The following is a 23,046-nucleotide window of genomic DNA, read 5'->3' on the forward strand; positions in this document are numbered from 1 at the left end:
GTGTGTGTGCGTGTGTGTGTGTGTGTTGAGATAGAGTGCAAGCAGGGGAGGGGCAGAGAGAGAGGGAGAGAGAATCTTAAGTAGGCTCCGTGTCTAGTGCTGAGGCTGATGCAGGGCTCAGTCTCACAATCATGAGATCACAAACTGAGCTGAAATCAAGATGCTTAACCAACTGAGCCACCCAGGCCCCATCAGATCTATTTTTAAGACTATGTATTTACATAAGTTGAAGGCTGGCAAGCAGCCACATGGCAAGAAGCAGCTTGATTTAGTCCATTTCCTCTATGTGAGATTAAATTTATTTTTACGACTTGTTAAAGTAGATATTGTCTATATTATTGGGAAATAATATTCTTGAGAAAATAATAGCAAGTATATTGGAAGCCACTAAGAAATCATGACTCCTAAAGAAACATTTCACTAATGAATTTTGCAAAGAACCTGCAATAATTATTATCAGAACATTTCTATTTGGGTTTTCTTCTCTACTCAATCTCTTGTACCGAGTTTATCCTGCTTTTTGCTTTTTAGCCCGTTAAGGAAAGTGGAGAACACTGAGATTTTATCTTGCTGCTCAAGAAATCATTTTCTCATTTTTGAAGATGGAAACCCACAGTTACACTTGAATTAACTATTAAAACGTTCTTTTCTGGTTTTAGACCAACAGCAGCAGAACTGTTAAGGCACAAATTTTTCCAAAAAGCAAAGGTAAGAAATTCTAACTTTTGATTTTACGTGTTCATGTGACCTACCTCAGTTACCTAAATTAGATTCACTGCTCAGAAGTTGTTTTATCTTTAGATGATAATGTTTGGAAAAGTGATCCAAAAGTGATGTTTGGAAAAGTAGATCAAATAATTGCTGGGGGCATTGTCTGTACAACCTTTGGTAATTAAGACACATGCTTTAGAATTGGTAAATGTGTTTTTCATATAAATTAATTTAAACATCAGGTTAAACTTAGAACAAGAACAATGAATATTGCCATTATAAATACAATCTGTGAAAAATACCGAACTCTCAGTTCAAAGGTTTTACTACTGAATTTGGTAAAACTCTCCTTTCCCAAAGCTAACAGGTAAGTGCGATGTTACTGTAGTTGGAAGTGTGGGACCATGATCCTAAAGGACCTAGGGTAAAGCAAACTTTTCATTGATAATATTCATACAGCACACTAAGGCTCTGTCTCAGTTTGTGAAACCATGGTAGTAATGTACTAAAGGAGCTTCAATTTCAGAATAAAAGAATGGAAGCGTTCCTCAGACTTCTTTATAAAAGTTACTATATGGTATTTTAATTGTGCTTGAATATTCGGTGTCAATTTCTGTGGTTCAATAAAAGCTTCTTTTAAGAAGAAAACGTATTTTTCCTCTGCAGAATAAAGAATTTCTTCAAGAAAAAATACTGCAGAGAGCACCAACTATTTCTGAAAGAGCTAAAAAGGTAAATGGGGATTTAACTCCAGTTTCCTAGGAAATTGGTTAGAGTAAATTTACTTCTGCATTTTGAAAGTATATGTTAAGTAATTCTTTGTTAATAGTATAGTACTCATTTTTTTCAATTCTTTAGCATCCTTTGGTATATTTTTATTCATCAAATATCATTAGTCCACAGTATGCCTATGTGAGCTGTCTACTAGAATGAAAAGGGATGTTACACAATTGATGAATTAATTCTGGACTCTGTTAAATCACTGTTTGCAGCCACCAGAGTGAAGTGTGGAGTTGAGCCCTTTCCTCACACTACACAAAAACAGTGATGACCCACTAGGTTGATTATAATAAAAAAGACAGACAATAGCAAGTGTTGATAAAGACGTAGGGAAATTGGAACCCTCGCGCTACTGATGAAGATGTGAGGCGGTGCAGCCACGTTAGAAAGTAGTCTGGCAGTTTCTCAAAAGACTCAACAAAGCTGCCATATGAGCATATGAGGAGTTCCACTCCTAGGCGTACCTGGGAGAATGGAAAACATGTACACACAAAGATGCCTGCAGGAATGTTCCCAGCAGCATTATTCATAATAACCAAAAAGTGGAAACAACCCGATTCTTCATCTCTTGGTGAATGGATATATAAAATGTCATGTGTCCATATGATGAAATATTTATTCATCAGTAAAAAGAAATGAAGTGCTGATACATGTCATAATGTGAGGAAAACCTTTAAAACCTTGTGCTCATCATAAGCTGGTTATAAAAGACCACATATTATCTGATTCTATTTATGTGAAATGTCCGGAATAGGAAAACGTACGGAGACAAAGTGGATGCAAGGTTGCCCAGGACTGGGAGGATTGTACGGAAATGGGCAGTGACTGCTGATGGTTATGTGGTGTTTTTTGCGGTGTGGGGAAGTGAGGAAAGTGGTCTGGATTTAATTGTAGAGATGGTTTCACAACTCTGAATATACTAAAAAAAAATGGAATTGTATGCCTTAAATGGTATTATTATATGGTATATGAATTACATCTCAATAAAGCTGTTACTTTAAATGTTTTTTACATGTTTAATTTATTTTTGAGAGAGAAAGAGACAGAGCACGAGTGGGGTACAGGGAGAGAGAGAGAAGGAAACACAGAATCCAAAACAGGCTCCGGGTCTGACTTGTCAGCACACAGCCCGACGTGGGGCTCGAACTCACAACCATGAGATCGTGACCTGAGCCGAAGTCAGATACCTAACCAACTGAACCACCCAGATGCCCCTAAAGCTGTTACTTTAGAAGAGGAGCATATAGACAGTGACACCTCCATGAACAAAAAGCTCTTGGAAATGGAAAACGCCAGAGAAGAAATGAAAATATTCAATACACAGGTTGTATGGTACAGCTGAGGAAATTTCCCAGAAAATAGACCCCAGATGGCCAAGAGATAGATTACAGGAGAAAAAGACAACAACATTAGAGGATCACTTGAGAAGGTTCAGTCTTTGAGTAAAGAGTTCCAGAAAAGCAGAACCAAGAAAAACAAGGGAAATCACTGAAGAAATAATTCAAGAAAAATTTCCAAAACAGATAGTCCTGAATTTACAGATTGAAAGAGCCCTAGTGCAATGAATGGAAGTAGACCAGCACTAAGACACATTGCCATTCTAGCTCAGAATACTGGAGGCAAAAAAAAAAGATCCCGTAGCTTCCAGAGAAAAGGGAAAGATCACGGACTGCTCCTCTGGAAGCCAGGTCACAACGAAGCAGTTGTGTGCAACATTATGAAAGAAAGTTTTTCTACTAACCCAGACTTTTTTACCAGGCAAACTATAAGTGAAGGGTAGGGATGGACTCAAAAAGTTGAGAAATGCATGGCTTCAGTTAATGTGCTATGCTAATAATGGAGGAAGTGCTTAAACTGAGAACAAGGAAGTCGTGTGGTCCAGGAAACAGAGCTGATGATAGAGTGAGATCTGAAGTCCAGAGCTGGTGTGAAACCAGTCTAGGTGGGAGGCTCTGGTGAGGGTCTTCCTCAGGAAGGTGATGAATACCTAATAATGTATATGAATATGGTGAGAGGAGTTTTATACAGAGAATTTGGGGATAAATATGACAAGTACATAAAAATAAGCAAATATTAACTATAGGGGAAACAAAAAAGTTATACAGTAGAGAAAAGTAATTGTAATACACAATAAGACTTAACTGTATCATTTATACAATCATGTCATGGAAACACTGAATTTTGATTTAACCAAAATTACAATGTGTCTTGAGAAAAGAGGGGGGTTGATAATAGGATTAAATTCTTATCTTTTATAGTTTGAAGTCCAGTAGATAATTTCTAAAACCAAAAATTCAAGGGGTAATAATAAGAACACAGTCTTAGAGAGATGAATGTTAATTTAAAAAGAATAAGCCAAAATGAGTTAAAAGTGGCTCCCTGTAAGAGGATAAAAGTTAGGAAATTGCTGTTTTTCTTTTTTTTTTTTTAATTTTTTTTTTTCAACGTTTATTTATTTTTGGGACAGAGAGAGACAGAGCATGAACGGGGGAGGGGCAGAGAGAGAGGGAGACACAGAATCGGAAACAGGCTCCAGGCTCCGAGCCATCAGCCCAGAGCCTGACGCGGGGCTCAAACTCACGGACCGCGAGATCGTGACCTGGCTGAAGTCGGACGCTTAACCGACTGCGCCACCCAGGCGCCCCAGAAATTGCTGTTTTTCTTAACAAAACTTGTGCAGCTATAGTACTCTTGAAACTGTAGGTATAATTGTGATTTTTAAAATGAAAAAAGCAGAATCTTCTTTATCTTGGATTTATTTATTTTGGGGGCTGAAAAAACTTTTAAATTTCTCGGAACATGAAACCATTAATAAGATTTGGTCTATGACTTCACATAAGAAGGATTTGGATGGTGTTTGGGCTCAAGAGTATAGAAGCGTAGGGAAAGTCAGTGGTGGGAGTAAAGACCGATAGTGGAGCACAAAGAACAAGTGAGGAGTAGAAGATATGTATAGTGTACATAGTAAATACCAAGCACTACCATAACCCACATCTCTCTTCCTAATGTGCAGGTTCGGAGAGTACCAGGTTCTAGTGGCCGCCTTCATAAGACAGAAGATGGCGGCTGGGAGTGGAGTGATGATGAATTTGATGAAGAAAGTGAGGAAGGGAAAGCAGCAATTTCACAACTCAGGGTAAGTTTTGTTAAACTGTGTGCTTTAGCTAGAGCTCTATCTTTTGTCTGAAGCCTCTGAGATATGCTATATTCTTTGGTTCTGTTCAGTTTGACAGCTGAAGTGTGAAAAATACAAGTGTTAGTGATAGAATTTCCTTGAGCAAGTTATTAACAATAGGAACCCATTTAATTCTATGTGGAAAAGTGGACTGACACATCTGTTTGGATATGATATTTAGGGCATATGAAAATGACCAAAATCTAGAGAAGGGGACTACTGTGTCTGAGATGAGAATACACTTGATAGGATTAATGGTTGATGAGACATTGCAGAAGAAGAGATTATTGAACTTGAAAGCCTAACAATCAAAACTTTTTCCCTGAAGTCTGCTAACCTTCTGCCTGAAGAAGAACAATATACCTTTCTTCAGTTGGTATATCCTGGAGGGTGTATGTTTTGGTGTTTATGTACGTGGGTGCATGCGTGTGTGTGTGTGTGTGTGTGTGTGTGTGTGTGTGTGTGTGTGTGTATGTGTGTAGACAGAGGTCTTCTTTTGGTTTTATTCTATCACTCTTGCCTAAAGTTAATGCCTCCAGTTGATTGTTAGGACTCATTCCTAAGAATAGAAATGTACATGAGAAATACTAATGTTTGAGGTTCATCGTGGCTTTTCCTGCCTAGAACCTTTTTGTGGTATGAATGGTGGATAGGTGGTACATGTCTGCCTGCTTATAAGACCTGCTCCGTCATAGCACTTATGACTTGCTGGTCAACATTGAAGATTTGTTGATCTTGTCAGCTGAAGTCTTTGAATCTAGTCTTTTTGCAGAGCTAAGTTTGTAAAGACTTTTTTTGCCAAGGAAAATTGGTAAAAATTTATTACATTCTAACCTTGGAGAGCTCTTCAGGAGATAACAGATATAAACATTTGATTACATACAATTGTGAGTTTATTAAAATGTGAGACTGTGAAAAGAGACTTTCTCCTTACTTTTTCATATGATTCCTCCTTAAATCAGTATTCTTTTGTAATGTTCTATTAAAGTGATCAGAGGAAGGTAGAGGTACATGAAATCTTGTAGTTCTAGCTTCCTATGAAAGAGATGATACGGTGTTTTCTCTGACCAACACACAATATTTGGGAAGAAAAATTAGAGTGTTTCAATGTCTGACTATTACCCCCTAGCTAACTGTAAGAGAAATTTATTTAAAATTTTGTAGTTCTGAAATACATATAGGATTTTATAGTATTTTGTAACCTAATACACTGATATGTAAACAGCATAGAAAATTATACACTTTTGTAGTTTTCACGTTAGCCATTTTTGATGCTGTGAATTCTTTTGTGAAAGGAGGGTCTTTTAAAACTAAACTGAACTATGTTGAAAGTAAATGCCATGATCACATGGAGTAGGGTGCAAGGATGGCTCAGTATTAGGAAATCTTGTCATATTAATAGGCCTAAAGAGAGGTCAAGTCATATTCTTATTTTGATATGTTCCAAAAAAGCTTTGACAAAATGCAGCACATATTCAAAATAGACTTATGGAGATCCAAATTTCCATCTTTATATCATTTCCTTTTTTGGAAGTTCTGAAGAACTTCCCTGAACAGTTTTTGTAGTGTGGATCTGTTGGTGATGATTTGCTTAAGGTTTTTTTGTCCAAAAATGTCTCTATTGTTTGTATCTTTGTTTTGAAAAGACACTTTTGCTAGGTATAGAATTTTAGAATGATAGGCTTTTTCTTTCAGTATTTTGAAGATGTTGTTTCACCATATTCTTGTTTGCATTGTTTCTATTGAGAAATCCGGTATCCCTTGTCTTGTTCTTTTGTAAGTTACATGTCTTTTTACTCTTGCTGCTTTTAATATTTTTTTCTTTTTGAATGGTTTTTTGAGCAATTTGATTTTGATATGCCTGGGTTTATTTATTTTCATGTATCTGTGGGTGTATAGATTTTTATCAAGTTTGGAAATTTTCAGCCATTATATTTTCAAATATTTTTTTCTGCCCTTCATGCACCTCGGAGGCTCCAATAACATGTATATTAGGCTGCTTAAAATTGTCTGCAAGTTCACTGATTTTCCTTTTTAAAAATTCTCTTTTTATTCAGTCTTATTTTGCACAGTTTCTGTTGTGGGCCTTCAAGTTCATTCATCTTTTCTTCTGCAATACCTGATTGCTGCTAATCCCATTCAGTCTATTTTATATCACAGACATGGTAATATTTTACAAGTTTGATTTCATGCTTGTTCATTTTTTACACTTTCATGTCTCTACTTAACTTTGAAGCTAATGTGTATTATAACTATAGTATAGTTATAATAACCATTTTAATGTCCTCTGCCCATTCTTCCATTTATGGAGCAGTTTTATTTGATTGACTGTTCCCTTCATTATGGCTTGAAAAGTGTTTTCCTGACTTGAGGAAATAGGGCTAAGAGTCCAGGGAGACGGAAGCAGATAAAATCAGTAGAGTACCAGGGAGGAGAGAGCTACACACAGAGAGAAGCTCAGAAGTCTGCAGAGGTTCCCTTTTGAGGGTTCAGTGGAATACTCTTCAAGGAATACATGTGAGAAAACCGCCTGAGACGGGATAGCAGCACCCAGCCCTCACAGAGAGCCAGCAGCAGTGCCCATTTCCACCAGCCAGAGTGTGGAAACCTGTCATTCACAAGACATTGGGTAGAGTTCTCAGAAAGCTTGTCTACGTAGTGGGGAGCGTATAGCCCTAGATTGAGCACTGCTCCAGATCCAGTCAACAACTCATAAAGCAAAATCTGAAAGGATGAAACTGTTTCCAAGTAATTTGACTGTACTCCAGAACAAAGCTCAAGAAGATTTATAGAAATACAAAATTGACAGCACGCAGCAAGATAAAATTCACAGTATCTGGCATCCAATCAGAGGTTACCAAAGAGGTTATGCAAAGAGTCAGGAAAACAAGAACAGTGAGCACAATTTATGCCCAGATCTTGGTCTTTAATGCCATTCTGTACGAAAAGAACAAGGGCCCCTTGGAGAGATGGCTGATTCCAGGGCTTACACAGGGAAAATACAAGATGAATCTGGAATATCTTCTCGTCAAAAAAAAAGTGTTTTATTTAAAAAAAATCATAATAATACAAGGCCCAGATTGAATGAGCTCCCACTGACCAAATTAGAATGTAACTATCAAAATCCTTAAATGCAGTAATAATTTGTAAACCATTTAAAAACTAGGACTCTATGAGTCTGTGCCAATAATGAATAGGTAGATTTTAAGTGGGGGAGAGGGATGGTTTTTCATTACAGTAAATTGCCGGTGCTGACTGGGAAATGTAGAGGAGTATTGGAGGGCAAAATCATCACTTTATAGCCATGATAGCAGTCATAAAAATTAGGTCAGACAAGGATCATCAGTGGGTGCAAAGTATAGGGGAAATTTTTGATAAGCAGAATATTTTCAGGGTCTTGAAGTGTCTTCTCCACAGCTTGCCTATTAGTTACAAGGGGAAAAATAGTTACCGCATACTGGACAACTTGGCAAATGCCCGGACTAGCTGATGAAAATTAGCATTATTGTGAAATTTACTGAAATTTACTACTATAGTAGTATGAAGTTATAGAAGAGAATAGCCCTGTTCTTAAGAAATACACAGTAATGGTTCAGTGGTAAACAGCTACAGTCTATTCAACTAATTCTCAGATAGTACAAGAGCAATATGATTGGTTTTATGTGTGTGTGTGTGTGTGTGTGTGTGTGTGTTTAAAAAGAGAGATAAGGAAAAAAAGTTAATGATGGGTGAATCTGGGTCAGAGGTATACTTGTGTTCTTTGTACTGTTCTTATTCTAACAGAAATTTCTGTAAGTTTGAAATTGTTTCCAAACATCAAGTTAAAAAGGGTGTTGGGTTGGCCGTATACTTGCTGTGATATATTAGCTATCACCTGAACCTTGATTCTCTTCAATGAAATAGTGATGAAAACTTTAAAAAGCCTAAGCTGACCTTTTAAGTAGTCTAAATTTATGCTTGGTAGAATTTACCAGAAACTGATATTTGTTTAAAGATATGTTCAGGGTTTCGTTTTTTGTTTTTTTGTATTCTCCATTACCTGTGTCCAGAATCACTACTAACTGTTACGGTTTACTAAATAAATTTAGCATAAATTTTTCAAGTGGCAGATTATAAATTTGCCAAAATTTTCAGTTTTGGCTCAAGAGTGTTCTCCAGCTGAAGCCCATAATACAAATTACTCTGCTTTGAGGGTGTGTTGGATAATGAGCTTGAAGGCTTGCAGTTGGTCTTGGATATTATGTACATAACATGTTCATGATTAGTAGAAAGAATTGTACTTTGAAGAGTGTGACCTCCCTGCTGCCTGAGAACTCAGTCCCATGTTTGTTATAAACCTCAAGTTGGGAACTCTTAAAATACCATAGAACATTGATGTATTAAAGGCTACCTGGACAAAGAATACAATAGCATCATGATATTTTCTTTTTCCAGAAAACTTTCACTAGAGTTACCAGTGACTTAATGGATCAGAATGAAATGGAGTTTACTTGCATTTCAACATTCAGTGCAGTTTGGAACTACAAGTAACCTAAGTTTTGAGTTAATAAGCCTTTTTTGTATTTCTTTTAGTCTCCCCGAGTGAAAGAATCATTATCAAATTCTGAGGTAAGTAGTTGTGGGTTTTGAGTCATTAAAGTGTGTGTGCTTTTGTTTTGTTTTTAATGGTAAGCACATTTTTTTTTATATGTGCCTAAATGGGAATGAGAATTTGTAGCAGCCAAATTTCATCAGAGGTATCGATTCTGAGTTTGAATGGATTTCTGCAGTAAGTCAGCGCCATTGCACTCATTTTAAAAGTTGGCCTGGGGGCACCTGGGGGGCTGAGTCAGTTAAGCGATCTCACAGTTTGTGAGTTCGAGCCCCGCATCAGGCTCTGTGCTGCCAGTGCAGAGCCTGGAGCCTGCTTCTGATTCTGTGTCTCATTCTCTCTCCGCCCCTCCCCCCACTTGTGCTCTGTCTCTCTCTGTCTCTCAAAAATAAGTATTTAAAAAAAAAAAAAAAAGTTGGCTTGGAGGCCCAGGAAGTTCTTCCTTCCTTTCCAGCCTGACTTTATGAATTACTTTTTTGGCTTGGGCCGCCTAAAGTGGAAAGTCGTCTTTTTGCATTAATCTGTCCAGGAATTTGTCGTATGCTACCTATCGTTTTTGGGTTTTACCCCTCTATCATCTTCTCTTGTCATATACATTATGTTGTCTTTAGCTGTTGCCTCATTATGATAGGCAATCCCACTAAACAGAATCCTGTTGGGCTGGCCTGCCTTACGCTCATTACGTGAAGATAACAATCATTTTGGGGGATGCATTTTTCCTTCGGGCAGCATCTGCATTCCAGGCTCAGTAGTGATTTAACAGTTACACGTCTTGACCCCTTAAATCAGTTTGGTTTTGCCCCTATTCTTAGAAGTTGCTTTTTTCCCCACTTGATTTGTGTGTATAGTATACAATTTTGTACACAATTATGTGCAGGATTTGTCTATATGGTATCACATATTTTAAGACTGAAAATAAGGGGCGCCTGGGTGGCGCAGTCGGTTAAGCGTCCGACTTCAGCCAGGTCACGATCTCGCGGTCCGTGAGTTCGAGCCCCGCGTCAGGCTCTGGGCTGATGGCTCAGAGCCTGGAGCCTGTTTCCGATTCTGTGTCTCCCTCTCTCTCTGCCCCTCGCCCGTTCATGCTCTGTCTCTCTCTGTCCCAAAAATAAATAAACGTTGAAAAAAAAAATTAAAAAAAAAAAAAAAAGACTGAAAATGAATACTGCACTTCAGCATATTATCAGGCCAGTTACGTCAGAACTTACATCAGCACTGCGATTCATTAAGATTTCTGGTTCCTCCTCGTGCTACCTGGTAGAATTGCATCTCCTGACCCCTTGAAGTTACTCGTGGCCATGGCAGTTGCTTTGGGCAATGAAATGTTAGCAGAAGGAAGAGCCATTCTGTTGTTCCCTGGGTCCCCTTACCCCTGCCACCACAGCCTGCGTCCCTGAATGAGGATGATCCCAAACTTAGCCTCTGCTAAGAAAAGAAATAACTTTTCTCCTTATGATTTTCTGAGCATTTAAGATTATTTCTTACTCTAACCTATTCTAGACTAATTAATTCTTAGTTTCTCCAAAGTTGAGTGGAGAGGGTATTTTACAGTTTACCCAGAGTTGTTCGTGTGATCTTCTTGTCCCTTTGCCTCAGTGGCATTCCCACATGGACTCTCACAAGCTCATACTCATACTTCAGGGCTCATTACTTTGTTGTTATGTTTGAAATTGTGGTGAAATAGACATAACATAAAAGTTACCATCTTAACCATTTTTGTGGGTGCAGTTCAGTGGCTTTCAGTACATTCACACTGTTGTGCAACCATCACCAACCGTGCAACTCCAGATTAGCAGTCACCCCATTTTTTCCTCCCCCCCAGCCCCTGGCAGCCACCGTTCTATATATACCTCATGCAAATGGGATCATAAACCATAAGCCCTTCGAGACTGCCTTTTTCACTTAGCATAATGCCCTCTGGGTTCATCCATGTAGTGCGTGTCAGAACTTCCTTCCTCCCTCCCTTTTTAAGGCTGAATAATATTCCATTGTAGGTATGCATCATATTTGTTTTTCCCTTCCACTGGACAGACAGTTGGGTTGTTTTCACCTTTAGGCTGTTGTGAATGATTCCAGTGTGAACATGGCTACACAAATATCTGTTCGAGTTCTTACTTTTAATTCTTTGGGGCTTACCCAGAAGGGAATTGCTGGATCATATGATAATTCTATTTTTAACTTTCTGAGGAATTACCTTACTGTTTTCCATAGTGGCTGCACTATTTTACATTGTCATCTGCAGTGCTCAAGGTTCCAATGTCTCTATATCCTCTCATTGCTTTGTTTTGTATAACCTTTCAGTTAATAGAAGTTAGCATATATGTGCATGCAATTTGGAAACTGCCCTTTTAAAATAGTGCTAATACTCCTATTTAATATTTTCAAATCTTTTTTTTTTTTAAGATTTTTTTATTTTTATGTAATCTCTGTACCCAACATGAGGCTCAAACTCACAATCCCAAGATCAGGAGCCACACAACTCTGCCGACTGGGCCCGCCAGGTGCCCCATCAATTTCAAACTAATCTTACGTTCTCTTTTTCTGTCAAAATTCAGAACCACAGAATTACTTTTTTTTTTTAATTTTTTTGATGTTTATTTCTTTTTGAGAGAGAAAGAGAAAGACAGAGTGTGAATAGGGGAGGGGCAAGAGAGAAGGAGACACAGAATCTGAGCCCAAACTCATGAGCTGCAAGATCATGACCTGAGCCAAAGTTGGTTGCCTAACCCACTGAACCACCCAGGTGCCCCAGCACCAGAGTTACTTTAATTCCTCTGTATGAAGCTAAATGAATACAAAACCTTACTTCTTTGCCTCTCAATTTTGTTTACATACTGTCAGCCCTTAGACCTCTCTTGTTGACTTTTCAGTTATTTTCTCTTTCAACTGTTAAGTTTTAGCCATTGTACTTTTTTCATCAACTTATAATTTTGAATATGTTTACCTTGATTTTATACTCAACATCAGTCTTTTCCCCCCCAAGTTACCTAACTAAAATTTATGAAATCTTTCAAACATGCAAAATAGATATATAATGTCTATGTTGGCTTTCGGTCTTGAAAAGCATTTCAGATATTTTAATGAATCATTGGTTAATTGTTTTTCGTTATAAGTAATAGAAAGTTCCAACACATAGAAAAATGTAGCTTCTGTAATTTCCCTTTACTACTTAAATCTGCATCTTAGAGGTGCTATTTGATTGGGCAAAGAGGGTAGAATAGATGTAGTTGAAAGTAAATATGATGTAATGAAATGCTATTCTGAAGAAAAAAAATGAACTACTGATATATAGGCTGTAATATGGCTGAACCTCAGAAAACTCTGCTAAGTGAAATAAGCCAGACACAACAGAGAGCATGTACTTCACTTACATGAAAGATCCAGAAAAGGCAAACTCCTAGGGACAGAGAGTAATCAGTGGTTGCCTAGGGCTGGGTGTGGGAGCCGGAGGAATTAAATGTCAGTGGGCACAAGAGAACTTTCTGAGTTGACGGGAACGTTCTAAAACTAGATCGTAGTGATGTTTGCACAAGTATAAATTTTCTAGAAATCACTGAATTGTATACTTACAGTGGGTGAATTTTGTGGGATATGAATTACATCTCACAAAAGTTGTTATAACAAAAAAGCCTGGTAGAGATATTTGACTTCCATTTGAAGTAGATGTATTCAAGAGATGTAGAGATGTGCCAGGACGCCACACAAACACTGCTTTGAAAGTGTCACCCTGGGAGGCCCTGCCTGCCCGTCAATACACCTCCCTCCCTTTCCACTCAACTGAAGCAGCACTGTGTGTATGTTCTCGTTACAGCTATTTCCGACAGCTGATCCCGTGGGTACTTTACTCCAAGTTCCAGAACAGATTTCTGCTCATCTACCTCAGCCAGCCGGGCACATGCCTGCACAGCCAACTCAAGTCTGTCCCCCAGCCCCCGCAGAGCCGGCAAAAACAGCCCAGGTAAGCAGGAGTGCACTTGAGCGGTCTGCCTTCTGGGTAGATGAAGAAAGCAGAGATTGACGTGGAACACAACCTTATGTAGTAAGGTTGCTGTGGTGGGAGATTGTGAAACAAGTTAGAGATTCTGTTCTCACAGTTTTAACTGTATACAAATAAGCGAGTTTTTTAAGGATCCCACAGGTTTTTAGGCAGCATAATAAGTTAATGACGGATAACATGAACCACATTCCAAACATCAGAAATTTGGGAGGTAGTTTCCGGTCAGCTTTTTATGAGCTCATTATTATTCTGCGGCCGCTGGAGTTCGTCTCACACTAGGATTGTCAGCAATTCTGTTTCCTTTTCTTTCGCTTGTGCTTGTGTTATCGATACCGTCTCCCGTCCATGATTTTCTTGCTTTCCTCTTTTTTAAGATATTTGTCAATTTTGTGAGGGTTGATTGCATTAAAGTGAAGTGATGTAATCCATAAATGCACGTGGTCAGTCACACACAAAAATCGTGAATACTCATACACTGAAAGCAGTCAAGGGAGTGAGGGCCCCGCTGTGTGTGAATCCCTCCCTCGCGTCCCTCAGGAAATTCCAAATACCGTGCAGAACACGTGACCTTATGCCCCATGGTTAGAGTAAGCTTTCCAGAGTCTATTCATTTATTAGACATTGGAGACTTCATTTTTTTTCTCCCCTAACATTTTCAATAGAAAGAGGTAAAAATGCAAGTTCTGATTTTTTTTTTTCTTTTGTGTCCCTGTGATGGTCTGCCTTTAGAGACCACTGCTGTGAGAGCTTCCGGTTAGTCATGGTGCTGACTTTATGTAACCTTTCCATCGAACCCAAGCTTTCTTTTCATTTCTTTCCATCATATTGGAAAAGATACAGTTATCTTATGAAAACTGATGGAAAGATTGGATTTACTTTATAAACGACTTAAATAGAATGTGTCTTCTCTAGTAAGCAAGGAATAACTTAACAGTTTTCAGAGAGGATTCGTTTAGCCATCAGAAGATCTGGAACCTCCAGGCCAGGTGGATTCCTGAGGCACAGCCAGTTTAGATCCTACCTTGTACATTGCTATGTGATACACTGGCAGATTTTTTAAAGTTTGTTTATTTATTTTGAGAGAGAGAGCATGCATGAGTAGAGGAGGGGCAGAGAGGGAGAGAGAGAATCCCAAGCAGGCTCCATACTGTCATTGCAGAGCCCCATGCGGGGCCTGGACCCGTGACCGTGAGATCACGTCCCAAGCCTAAACCAAGAGTCTGACGCTTAACTGACTGGTGCCACCCAGGTGCCCCTACACTGGCAGAATTTTTAAAGGGAAAAACGCAGCCTTCGTGTTTTTCACCCTTGTAGAAGGAAACAAGGATCTGAAAAATGCAAACTATAAACGGCTATGTATGGAATTTCACGTGGGGTTGAGAATTATCTTTCTAACTGTGCTTGACTCGTGCTGGCACTTAGTTCCTTTTGTTGCCTTGGAGTGCATGTCCTCCCAGAGCAGGGAACATGTCCCAGGGACTGGTCTGGCCTCCCCTGGAGATGAAGGAAGTTGCCGCCACGTGGACATTTCCTCTGCTGATGACCGTGAGTGAGTAACCTCCATGCTTGGTAGACCAGACACTGACTTTATACTTTCAACGATTTTTAGGCTCCGCCTTCAGGAGCAGGCTCACAAGAAGCCAAGATCCCAGTCAGCCTAGTACTCAGATTAAGGCAAGTAAACAGCTTCTGTTTGTTTCCTCAATACTCTAAAGACGCTTTTCTTCCTCTTTGCAAGTAACTCTTTCTTCTGGCAGTTTGTGCCTGAGAGTAGATGGGGTCGTGTGTGCCCCCTGGCATGTGTGTTGCAGGGGTGCGGTTTCCCTCAGATGTGGTGGCAACAGTGTGACGACCTGGACGTTATTAACAGGTCCTGCGACTGACGTACACACTCTCTTAACCGTTTCTCACAATGATGACAAATTTGGGCATTAGAAAAAAAAATTTTTTTTAATGTTTGTTTATTTTTGAGAGAGAGAGAGAGAGAGTGCGAGTGAGGGAGGGGCAGAGAGAGAGGGAGACAGAATCCGAAGCAGGCTCCAGGCTCCGAACTGTCGGCACAGAGCCCGACGCGGGGCTCGAACTCATGAACGGCAAGATCATGACCTGAGCCGAAGTTGGACGCTTAAGCGACGGAGCCACCAAGGCGCCCCATCTTCTGCTCATTTTTTAATTGGATCATTTGGGGTTTTTGGTGTTAAGTTGTGTAAGTTCTTTATATAATTTTAGATACTAACCCTTCCGTCCTGTATCATTTATCATTTTAATTATACCTTCCAGGCTCTTACATTTTCCTCTTAGTTTTATATGATCATCTGAGTGGGAATAAGCACGGGAGTACACATGTCAGATTCACCTCAAAAGCATGAGGGCTTTTTTGGTTTGGTTTTGTTTACTTCGTGCTTGGGATTTTGCCCTCCATTTATTTATTTCCAGTATAATTAACATACATTGCCATGTTAGTTTCAGGTGTATACTGTAGTGATTGAGCAATTCCATACATTACTCGGTGCTCATCACAATAAGTGTGCCCTTAATCCCCTTCTCCTCTTAGCATGAGGTTTTTATATTCCGCAGTGGAGAATATAAGTTAAAAGGGTTGTAAGACTGTTAGATGCTCACTCTTCAGTTGTTTGGGCTGAGCCCTACACTGTGAGCATGTTAGAACAAATCATATGATCTACGGGAATAGAAAGAACGTTCTTTCTTGAGGCACAGCTTTCCTAGTACACGTTGGCAGCATCTGTATGCATGAATTCAGTTGACTTTACACATTCTGTTTTCTTTCATAGGAATTCAAAAAAAGAACTAAATGATATTCGATTCGAGTTTACTCCTGGGAGAGGTGAGACATCAAAACATTGAAGACAAAATAACTTCTGATTTATTATTTAATGAAATATATCATGAAGTTTTTGTCCTTTGGATATATTTTGCTTCTAAAAGATGATGAAAACGTTCTTGGTTTAAAGGTTTGGGGTAGCATATGAGTACAATTCAAATACAATTTATTTGCTACTAACCTCATTTATAAAACCTACCGTAATACCAACAGTAACGAGCGTAGCTCTAATCTGTGGCCTACTATAGTAGGCCGGGCATTGTGCTAAACATTATATCTCATTAAATTCGCAGAGCAGCCCCCTAAGGAAGGATTATGGTCCCCATTGCATAGATGATGAAGTTAGAGAGGGGGGAGGTTACTTGTTGCTATTCACACGGCTGGAAAGAGGAGCAGCCAGAATTCATATCCACACTTGTCAGGGTGCAGATTTCTTACTCTTGTCACTGAACATGGTTGTCCTTCTCCATGACAGTGAAGAAGAAACAAGGCTTCCAGGCTCCTCTCTCCGCAGGCTGAAGCTGAGCCCTGACATGCATAGTTTCTGGCCTTGAACTTCTCCCTGGGATGAGGCTTGTTTCTTTCTTGCCTTTGTTACTCAGGGTTCAGATTGGGGAGGTGGCCTGACTCCAGCACATTTGTCCTTTGTGCCGTGCTTGTTCTCCCCGCTATCTTGGTAGCATCAGTAACTAAGTACGAAAGAGAACAGATACAGATGTGCAGAGGTGTATCTGTTTCACTGTTTAAAACCAGGAAGAGTCACATACTAAGGAACTAATTCAAATCACTGACAATCACTGGGTTCTACTCCTGAAGCCAAGACTACATGGCATGGTAACTAACTTGAGAATTAAAAAAAAACAAACAAACACTGGTCATCAGCTCAAATGTGTGCCCGCCCCCTCCCCCCCCCCCGAAGTCCTCCTGTTCCTCTGGGGGGCTCAGCGTTCAGCAGCACTGAGTCACAGTTGGAGATGAGATCAGCTTAGGGACGCTCTGTCCTTGTCTTTTCATTTCTGTTATACCCATCAATCCGATTGTGCCACCTAAAATAACAACTAGATACGAAGAAAAGCCCACCGGAATAAAAAAGAAAGTGACTTCAGCAAAACCCTTGGGGTGTGATCTCCAAAGGGAAGAGATTACAATTTGCTCTTTCAAGGTGTACTTGAAAATAAAGCATTTTGTCGTATTAGCCCTGGAGGTGTTGTACGCTCGCGGTCGCCTCTCAGAGCTGATGGGGCTCGGGGCCACGGTACCCTCAGAGTAGGAGTTTCCCCTGTGGCATCACTGCGGGGGCTCTTTTGAGCAGAACCTGTAGTCATCTAAATTACACCGTTCTGTAGAAGGTTACCTTTACATCGAGCTCATATTGGCCGTCTGGCTGCCATAGATTCGGCCCTCTAGTCAGCCCCAGTGGTGGGAGGAACCTTCGTGTGGGGAGAGGACTCCACCCGCCTCCTTGGTTCTGTGGATCTAGCAGCTAGCCTGGGCCTGGCAGTGCCAGCACCTCCTCTGAGAGGTAGTAGTGACGTGACAAAGAGCACCTTCTGCTTTGTCCCCGCAGATACCGCCGAGGGCGTCTCTCAGGAACTTATTTCTGCTGGCCTGGTCGATGGAAGGGATTTAGTAATAGGTAACTACTCTGTGCTCTGCCCTGTGCTCCTGTGTCTCTGTCTGTGTATCTAGGACCTAGAAAACCAGGTCTGTCTCATTGAGCAGGTCGCACGGGTCTTGGGACGGTCCTGGTGTTGCTGAAATAACAGCTAGTGGGGACAGTTCCTCACAAAACAGAAAGTCTCCTGTCTACGTTTGTGACTTCCAGTGGCAGTGAGTCGAAGCGCACTTTAGGTCTCTGGGAGACACTAGTTGGACTGATGACATAAGTCACGAGTTAAAGTAAGCTTAGCCATATCTAGTCCATTTCAGAGGGTGAAACTCGACCCTTCTAGAGCTAAGAGGTAAGCGAAAGTCATTAGAGGTTTATTCCTCGAAGAAGCAGGAAGTAAGAAAAGGCACAGTCGGCCCATGTGTACATGTTATTGAAGGAAAAGACCATTGTCTACGGCCAAGCAGCAAGTGTTTCTGTAAAGGACCAGATAGTAAGTAGTTTAGGCTTTGTGGCCCATGCACTGTCTTCGTCCTCTTTAAACCATTCCCAGCCCACAGCCAGACTAGAAACAGGCTGCTGGCCAGAGTTGGCCAGCTCCCAGTCTAGAGGTTTCTGGCCCATGAGTAGGCAAATCCTACCTCTTTCACCTGTGTGTTTTGTCCCAGTTAATACAGTATCCTAAAGAAAGTTAATCTGACCACGATTCAAGATTTATTTGTGCTACTTAGGGTGAAGTTTAAAAGATAACTTTTGTTTAGGGAGTGACTTATCTTTCTGCTTCCATCTCGGTTGCACATAGAAGATTCTGAGCTACCGTTTAAGTTTTTAAAGTATGGTGGAAAGTAGAATTACTTAGCTTCTCATTACTTTCTGTTTGTGTGATTACAGTGGCAGCGAATTTGCAGAAAATTGTGGAAGAACCTCAGTCAAATCGATCTGTCACTTTCAAACTGGTATTCATCCCTTCTTCTTTAAACTATCTTTACACAGCAGCAGCCTCTGCAGAACCAGTTTCTATATTCCCTGAGTGATGAGAATATTAAAATATGGTGGATTGTACTCATTTAGCCTTCCTGAGGACCTAGGCTGATGTCTCTTTTTTTTTTTTTTATGTTTGTTTATTTTCTGAGAGAGAGAGTGAGAGCTCAAGCGGGGCAGGGGCAGAGAGAGAAGGAGAGAGAGATCCCAAGCAAGCTCTGGGCTGTCGGCACAGATCCTGATGCGGGGCTCAAACTCATGAAACATGAGCCGAAACCAGTAGTTTGGACGCTTAACCTGAGCCACCCAGGCGCCCCCTGATGTCTCCTTTTGAGTGTCCTCTCTTCCCCTCTCCCTCCCAGGAAGCCTCCTACCCCACGCCCTTGACTCCTCTCAAGAGAGTATTAGCTAGTCTGACTCCAGCTTGTTACCCAGCCCCCACCATTTCTGGAAAAGACACTTGATCTGCCTCCCGTTTGTATCCCAGGGACCTGTCCCCCACTGTCTTCCTTCCCACAGTCCCTGTGTCAGTCAGTTTTAATTGCTACGTGCAGTTTTGTTTACAAGTAGCCACAGCTTCTTATTTCGTTTGATTCCTAGGCATCTGGTGTCGAAGGCTCGGATATTCCTGATGATGGGAAACTAATAGGATTTGCCCAGCTCAGCATCAGCTAAACCACAGCCCTGGAAGAGGCGGCCTCAGGAGATTCCACACATGCGTGTCTCTGTTGCTTCTGTTGGCCTAAACCCACTACTGCCAAAGAACCCAGCAACAAACCTCCCGGCTAGGAGCTTTAGAGGTCTTTCTTTATGTTCTTCCTGCCATCATTCCCCCTTTTTCCCACAGGGAGAGAAAAGTCGGATCACCAGTGGCCAGCATCCCTTTAAAGAGTTCCGTTAGTAAACTTACCGCACGTGTCCCCTGTCTTCCTCCATCTGACAAGGGGACCACGTGCCTCAAGGCCCAGGAGGGAGATCGGTCAGCTCATCTTGCCTTACTCCAATGATGGCGCTGGGTGGAAAGTAGCAGCTATGTTGGGCTTCCTCCTCCTGCCTGTTCCCCCACACCTGACAGGATGTGGGCATCTTGGGATATCTCTTTACCACTGAAGTAGCAACTAAAAGGCGATTGTTTAGCTGGAGCCCAGAGAATTTAATTTAGTGATTTTTTTTTTTTTTTTTTAATGTGTTGTGAATTCTAGCAACCTTTGTTAGGAAAAAGCACAGCCTCAGAGGAGGCAGCCTAAACTGTGTTTCTGTTTTGTTCATGTTTCTAAGCGTTTTGCTGAAGCTGCTCTCAGGCACCCCTCTTCATCCCTCCCTCCAGAAAGGGTTGCTAGCCTTAACTTCAGCTGGTGCAAAACATCTGTAGTCGAACTTCAAGCCATCAGATCCTTCAAAGTGGAAGTTTGGACCTATTGTAGTGAAAACACCGAGTAATGGCCTATAAAAGTGAACTTTCCCAGCAGTGGTTTTGAACAGGAAAAAGCAAAAGTCATATCATTGTGGAAGTATTTATTTTCGAATCTTAAAAAAATTCAGTTGAGGAAAAACTGCTCCTCAGTCCTCCCGTGAAAATTTGCCTGGCCTCCACGTCATGAGGAAATGAAAGGCTGAGCTCTCTACAGCAATAAAGGAGCCTCACCAGGCCAGCGAGGCCTGCCTTCCGCCCCTCTCCTGCACTGACCCTTTGGAGGGGGTCCACACTTCTGTGCGCTGAACCCGACCCAGGACGGAAAGTGAAACCACATGTGCCGTGACTTTTAGGATTTATGAGTAGACAGTGTTCATCTGATTTTCTATAGAAGTAATATAAATTATTCTTTAGGTTTCGAAACGAGCACTCATAATGCAATATGTGAGTAGTCGGTGGGGCCGATTTTCTTTCCTACTGCTTCACAGTCAGCCTTTGTCTAACTGCAAGTAGCCCTAACAATTTTTGTATTCGAAAGGGACACTCGATCTGGCCTTAAAATGACACACAAAGATGGGCTGTGGCCCCATGGAAAGGGGAGAGTTGCCTCTTACAGAATCGCTCAGGCCCTTTCCAGCACTGTTGGTCTGTGAATAACAAGATCGCTTCGCCTAGTTTTCTCTCGGAGAGTCTCTGGAAACCTCCCCCACAACTGAGTCGTCACAGCTTTTGTTTCTCATTCTGAGCTTGTAGTTTCAGTCATGGGTTTTCTTCCCCTGCCCTGGGTACAAAGACATACTGGGAAAGGAGTGGATGTTGGGGAGAAGGAGGGGGGGCGGGTTTGGGATGGCAAGTTGGGAGGAAAGTAAATGAGAGGATCACACACCAAAGTCCAGGGTCCCAGCAGGATTGGTAAGAAGAGGGAGCGTGCTGAGCCTAGTGAAGGAAGAGAAGATTGATCAGCTTGCTGGAAAAATATTTAGCTTTTCTTTCTCTCTCTCTCTCTCTCTCTCTCTCTCTCTCTCTTTCTTTTCTTTAGGCGGGTGGGAAGAATGAGGGCCGGGAGGTGGGAATAAGGTGACAGTGTCCTCTTTGGCGCAAGACTAGTGGCTTGCCTTAGAGTCCATATTTTGGTTTCAAGCAAGCCATCATCATCTACTTACTGATAAATCCAAGGGGTGGTGGCATCACTCTTTTCTAGCATTTTCTTTGGAGGTGGTCTGGAGCCCAGGCTGGGGGTCAGCGGCATCCCACTCCCCTGTTCAGTTTCTCCAGCCAGCCATTACCTTTGAATGACAGTGGGACATGTTTGAATGACAGCGTGCCAATAGCAGTGGGCTGGGGCTTTCTTTTTCTTTTCGGTTCATTTTTTTGCCCTGCTGGGAACTAGAAGCCAGACACCAAGCCTTAGGACAGTGTCCTCTCTTCTTCTGCATGATGTATGGTGGACTCCCTTTGCTGACTTACACAGTGATGCTGAGAAAATACGTGAACAGAAACTTCCCAGGTGGGACAGCACGTGACACATTGAGAGACCTTGCTCCTTTCCAGGAGTGGTGGTTCGGGGTGCACCTCTGTCTTTGAGTCCCCAGGATCCCCTGGTCCCTGGGGGTAGGGACTAATTCAGCACAAGGTAACATGTGCCAATGCTGTTTGTGAAATGTATGGTCTTATTCCAAATGACTAATGGATTTGTTTGGGTTTTTCGCTTAAGTTTTGAACCAAATCCTAGAGCCAGCTGATACTATTTAATAATCTGAGGATAGAATAATGGTGTATCAATAAATGGAGGTTCCTCCTTATGACGTATGCTAGATTATGGAAGATGTAAAATATTTGACCTTCCCCCTCCCTTTTTTTGACTTTGTATTTTGCTGCATGTTTCCTTCATTTTTAATCAATAAAGAGTAAATTGTCTGTGGTGGTGTAAAGATTCTTTAAAAAAATTTTTTTTAATGTTTATTTTTGAGAGAGAAACAGAGTGCAAGCAGGGGCAGGAGCAGAGAGAGAGAGAGAAGGAGACACAGAATCTGAAGCAGGCTCTAGGCTCTTGAGCTGTCAGCACAGAGCCCGACGCAAGGCTCGAACTTACCAACCATAAGATCATGACCTGAGGGGCGCCTGGGTGGCTCAGTCGGTTAAGCATCCGACTTCGGCTCAGGTCATGATCTCACACTCCGCGAGTTCAAGCCCCGTGTCGGGCTCTGTGCTGACAGCTCGGAGCCCGGAGCCTGCTTCAGATTCTGTGTCTCCCTCTCGCTGACCCTCCCCCGTTCATACTCTGTCTCTCTCTGTCTCAAAAATAAATAAACTTTAAAAAATAATAATAATAATAAAATAAGATCATGATCTGAGCCGAAGCTGGGCACTTAACTGAGCCACTGACGTGCCCCAAAGATTATTTTATATTTTTAGTGCTTGTGGGTGGGGAGCAATGAGGAGTGGGTCAGGGAGTCACTACTTAATTTTTCATGTGAATGGAGAAGAACCAAAATGTACATAAGCTAAAAAATGTGTGAATTGATCTACAGGTTCCGTAGAACAGCTTAAAACCATCGTACGAATGGGGAAACTAAGATCCCGAAAGGAGAGAGAAGATCTGGCCAGGGAAATCTCATATGGTGGGGTGTGGGATTTCCTTGTATTTATCTTTTCTGTTTGATTCTGCTCAGGCTTTTGGATAGGGGAAAGATGCAAGATTTGAGCTCTTGGGAGTCTTTCTGGAAAATTCAGCAGGGCTGAACTTGTCCCTCTTTGGCTTTGATATCGAAATGGTGGGGTCACACGTGAGACTGTAGGCTCCTCTGTATTCCTCCACCACCTTGCGGATAAGTAATCTCTAATTGAATTTGCTTTCAAGATAAGCAGGCTGTAAAAGTGGACTGTGACTACTGTGGGGACAGAGGAGGTGCTAGTCACTCAAAAGTGACCGAGATGTATGTGGGG

General features: G+C 41.3%; 1 protein-coding gene across 2 annotated transcripts in view; it reads left to right on the forward strand.

The window, feature by feature from the left end:
* OXSR1 (oxidative stress responsive kinase 1) overlaps window positions 1–22,017 on the forward strand; it is a 105,414-nt gene extending 83,397 nt beyond the window's left edge. For both annotated transcript variants that reach the window (XM_047098571.1, XM_047098572.1), the window contains 10 exons: window positions 660–708; window positions 1,378–1,443; window positions 4,505–4,627; window positions 9,239–9,274; window positions 13,069–13,215; window positions 14,864–14,928; window positions 16,047–16,099; window positions 17,664–17,732; window positions 18,597–18,661; window positions 19,287–22,017. In XM_047098571.1, coding sequence (XP_046954527.1) covers window positions 660–708; window positions 1,378–1,443; window positions 4,505–4,627; window positions 9,239–9,274; window positions 13,069–13,215; window positions 14,864–14,928; window positions 16,047–16,099; window positions 17,664–17,732; window positions 18,597–18,661; window positions 19,287–19,361 — 748 coding nt within the window. In that variant the 3' untranslated portion in view covers window positions 19,362–22,017. The remainder of the gene's footprint in view (window positions 1–659; window positions 709–1,377; window positions 1,444–4,504; window positions 4,628–9,238; window positions 9,275–13,068; window positions 13,216–14,863; window positions 14,929–16,046; window positions 16,100–17,663; window positions 17,733–18,596; window positions 18,662–19,286) is intronic.
* Window positions 22,018–23,046: the final 1,029 nt, after the last annotated feature.

This window comes from Lynx rufus, unplaced genomic scaffold (assembly GCF_022079265.1).
Source record: "Lynx rufus isolate CCGP_SWC_20201006 ecotype Redwood Valley unplaced genomic scaffold, mLynRuf1.p SCAF_5, whole genome shotgun sequence".
NCBI lineage: Eukaryota > Metazoa > Chordata > Mammalia > Carnivora > Felidae > Lynx > Lynx rufus.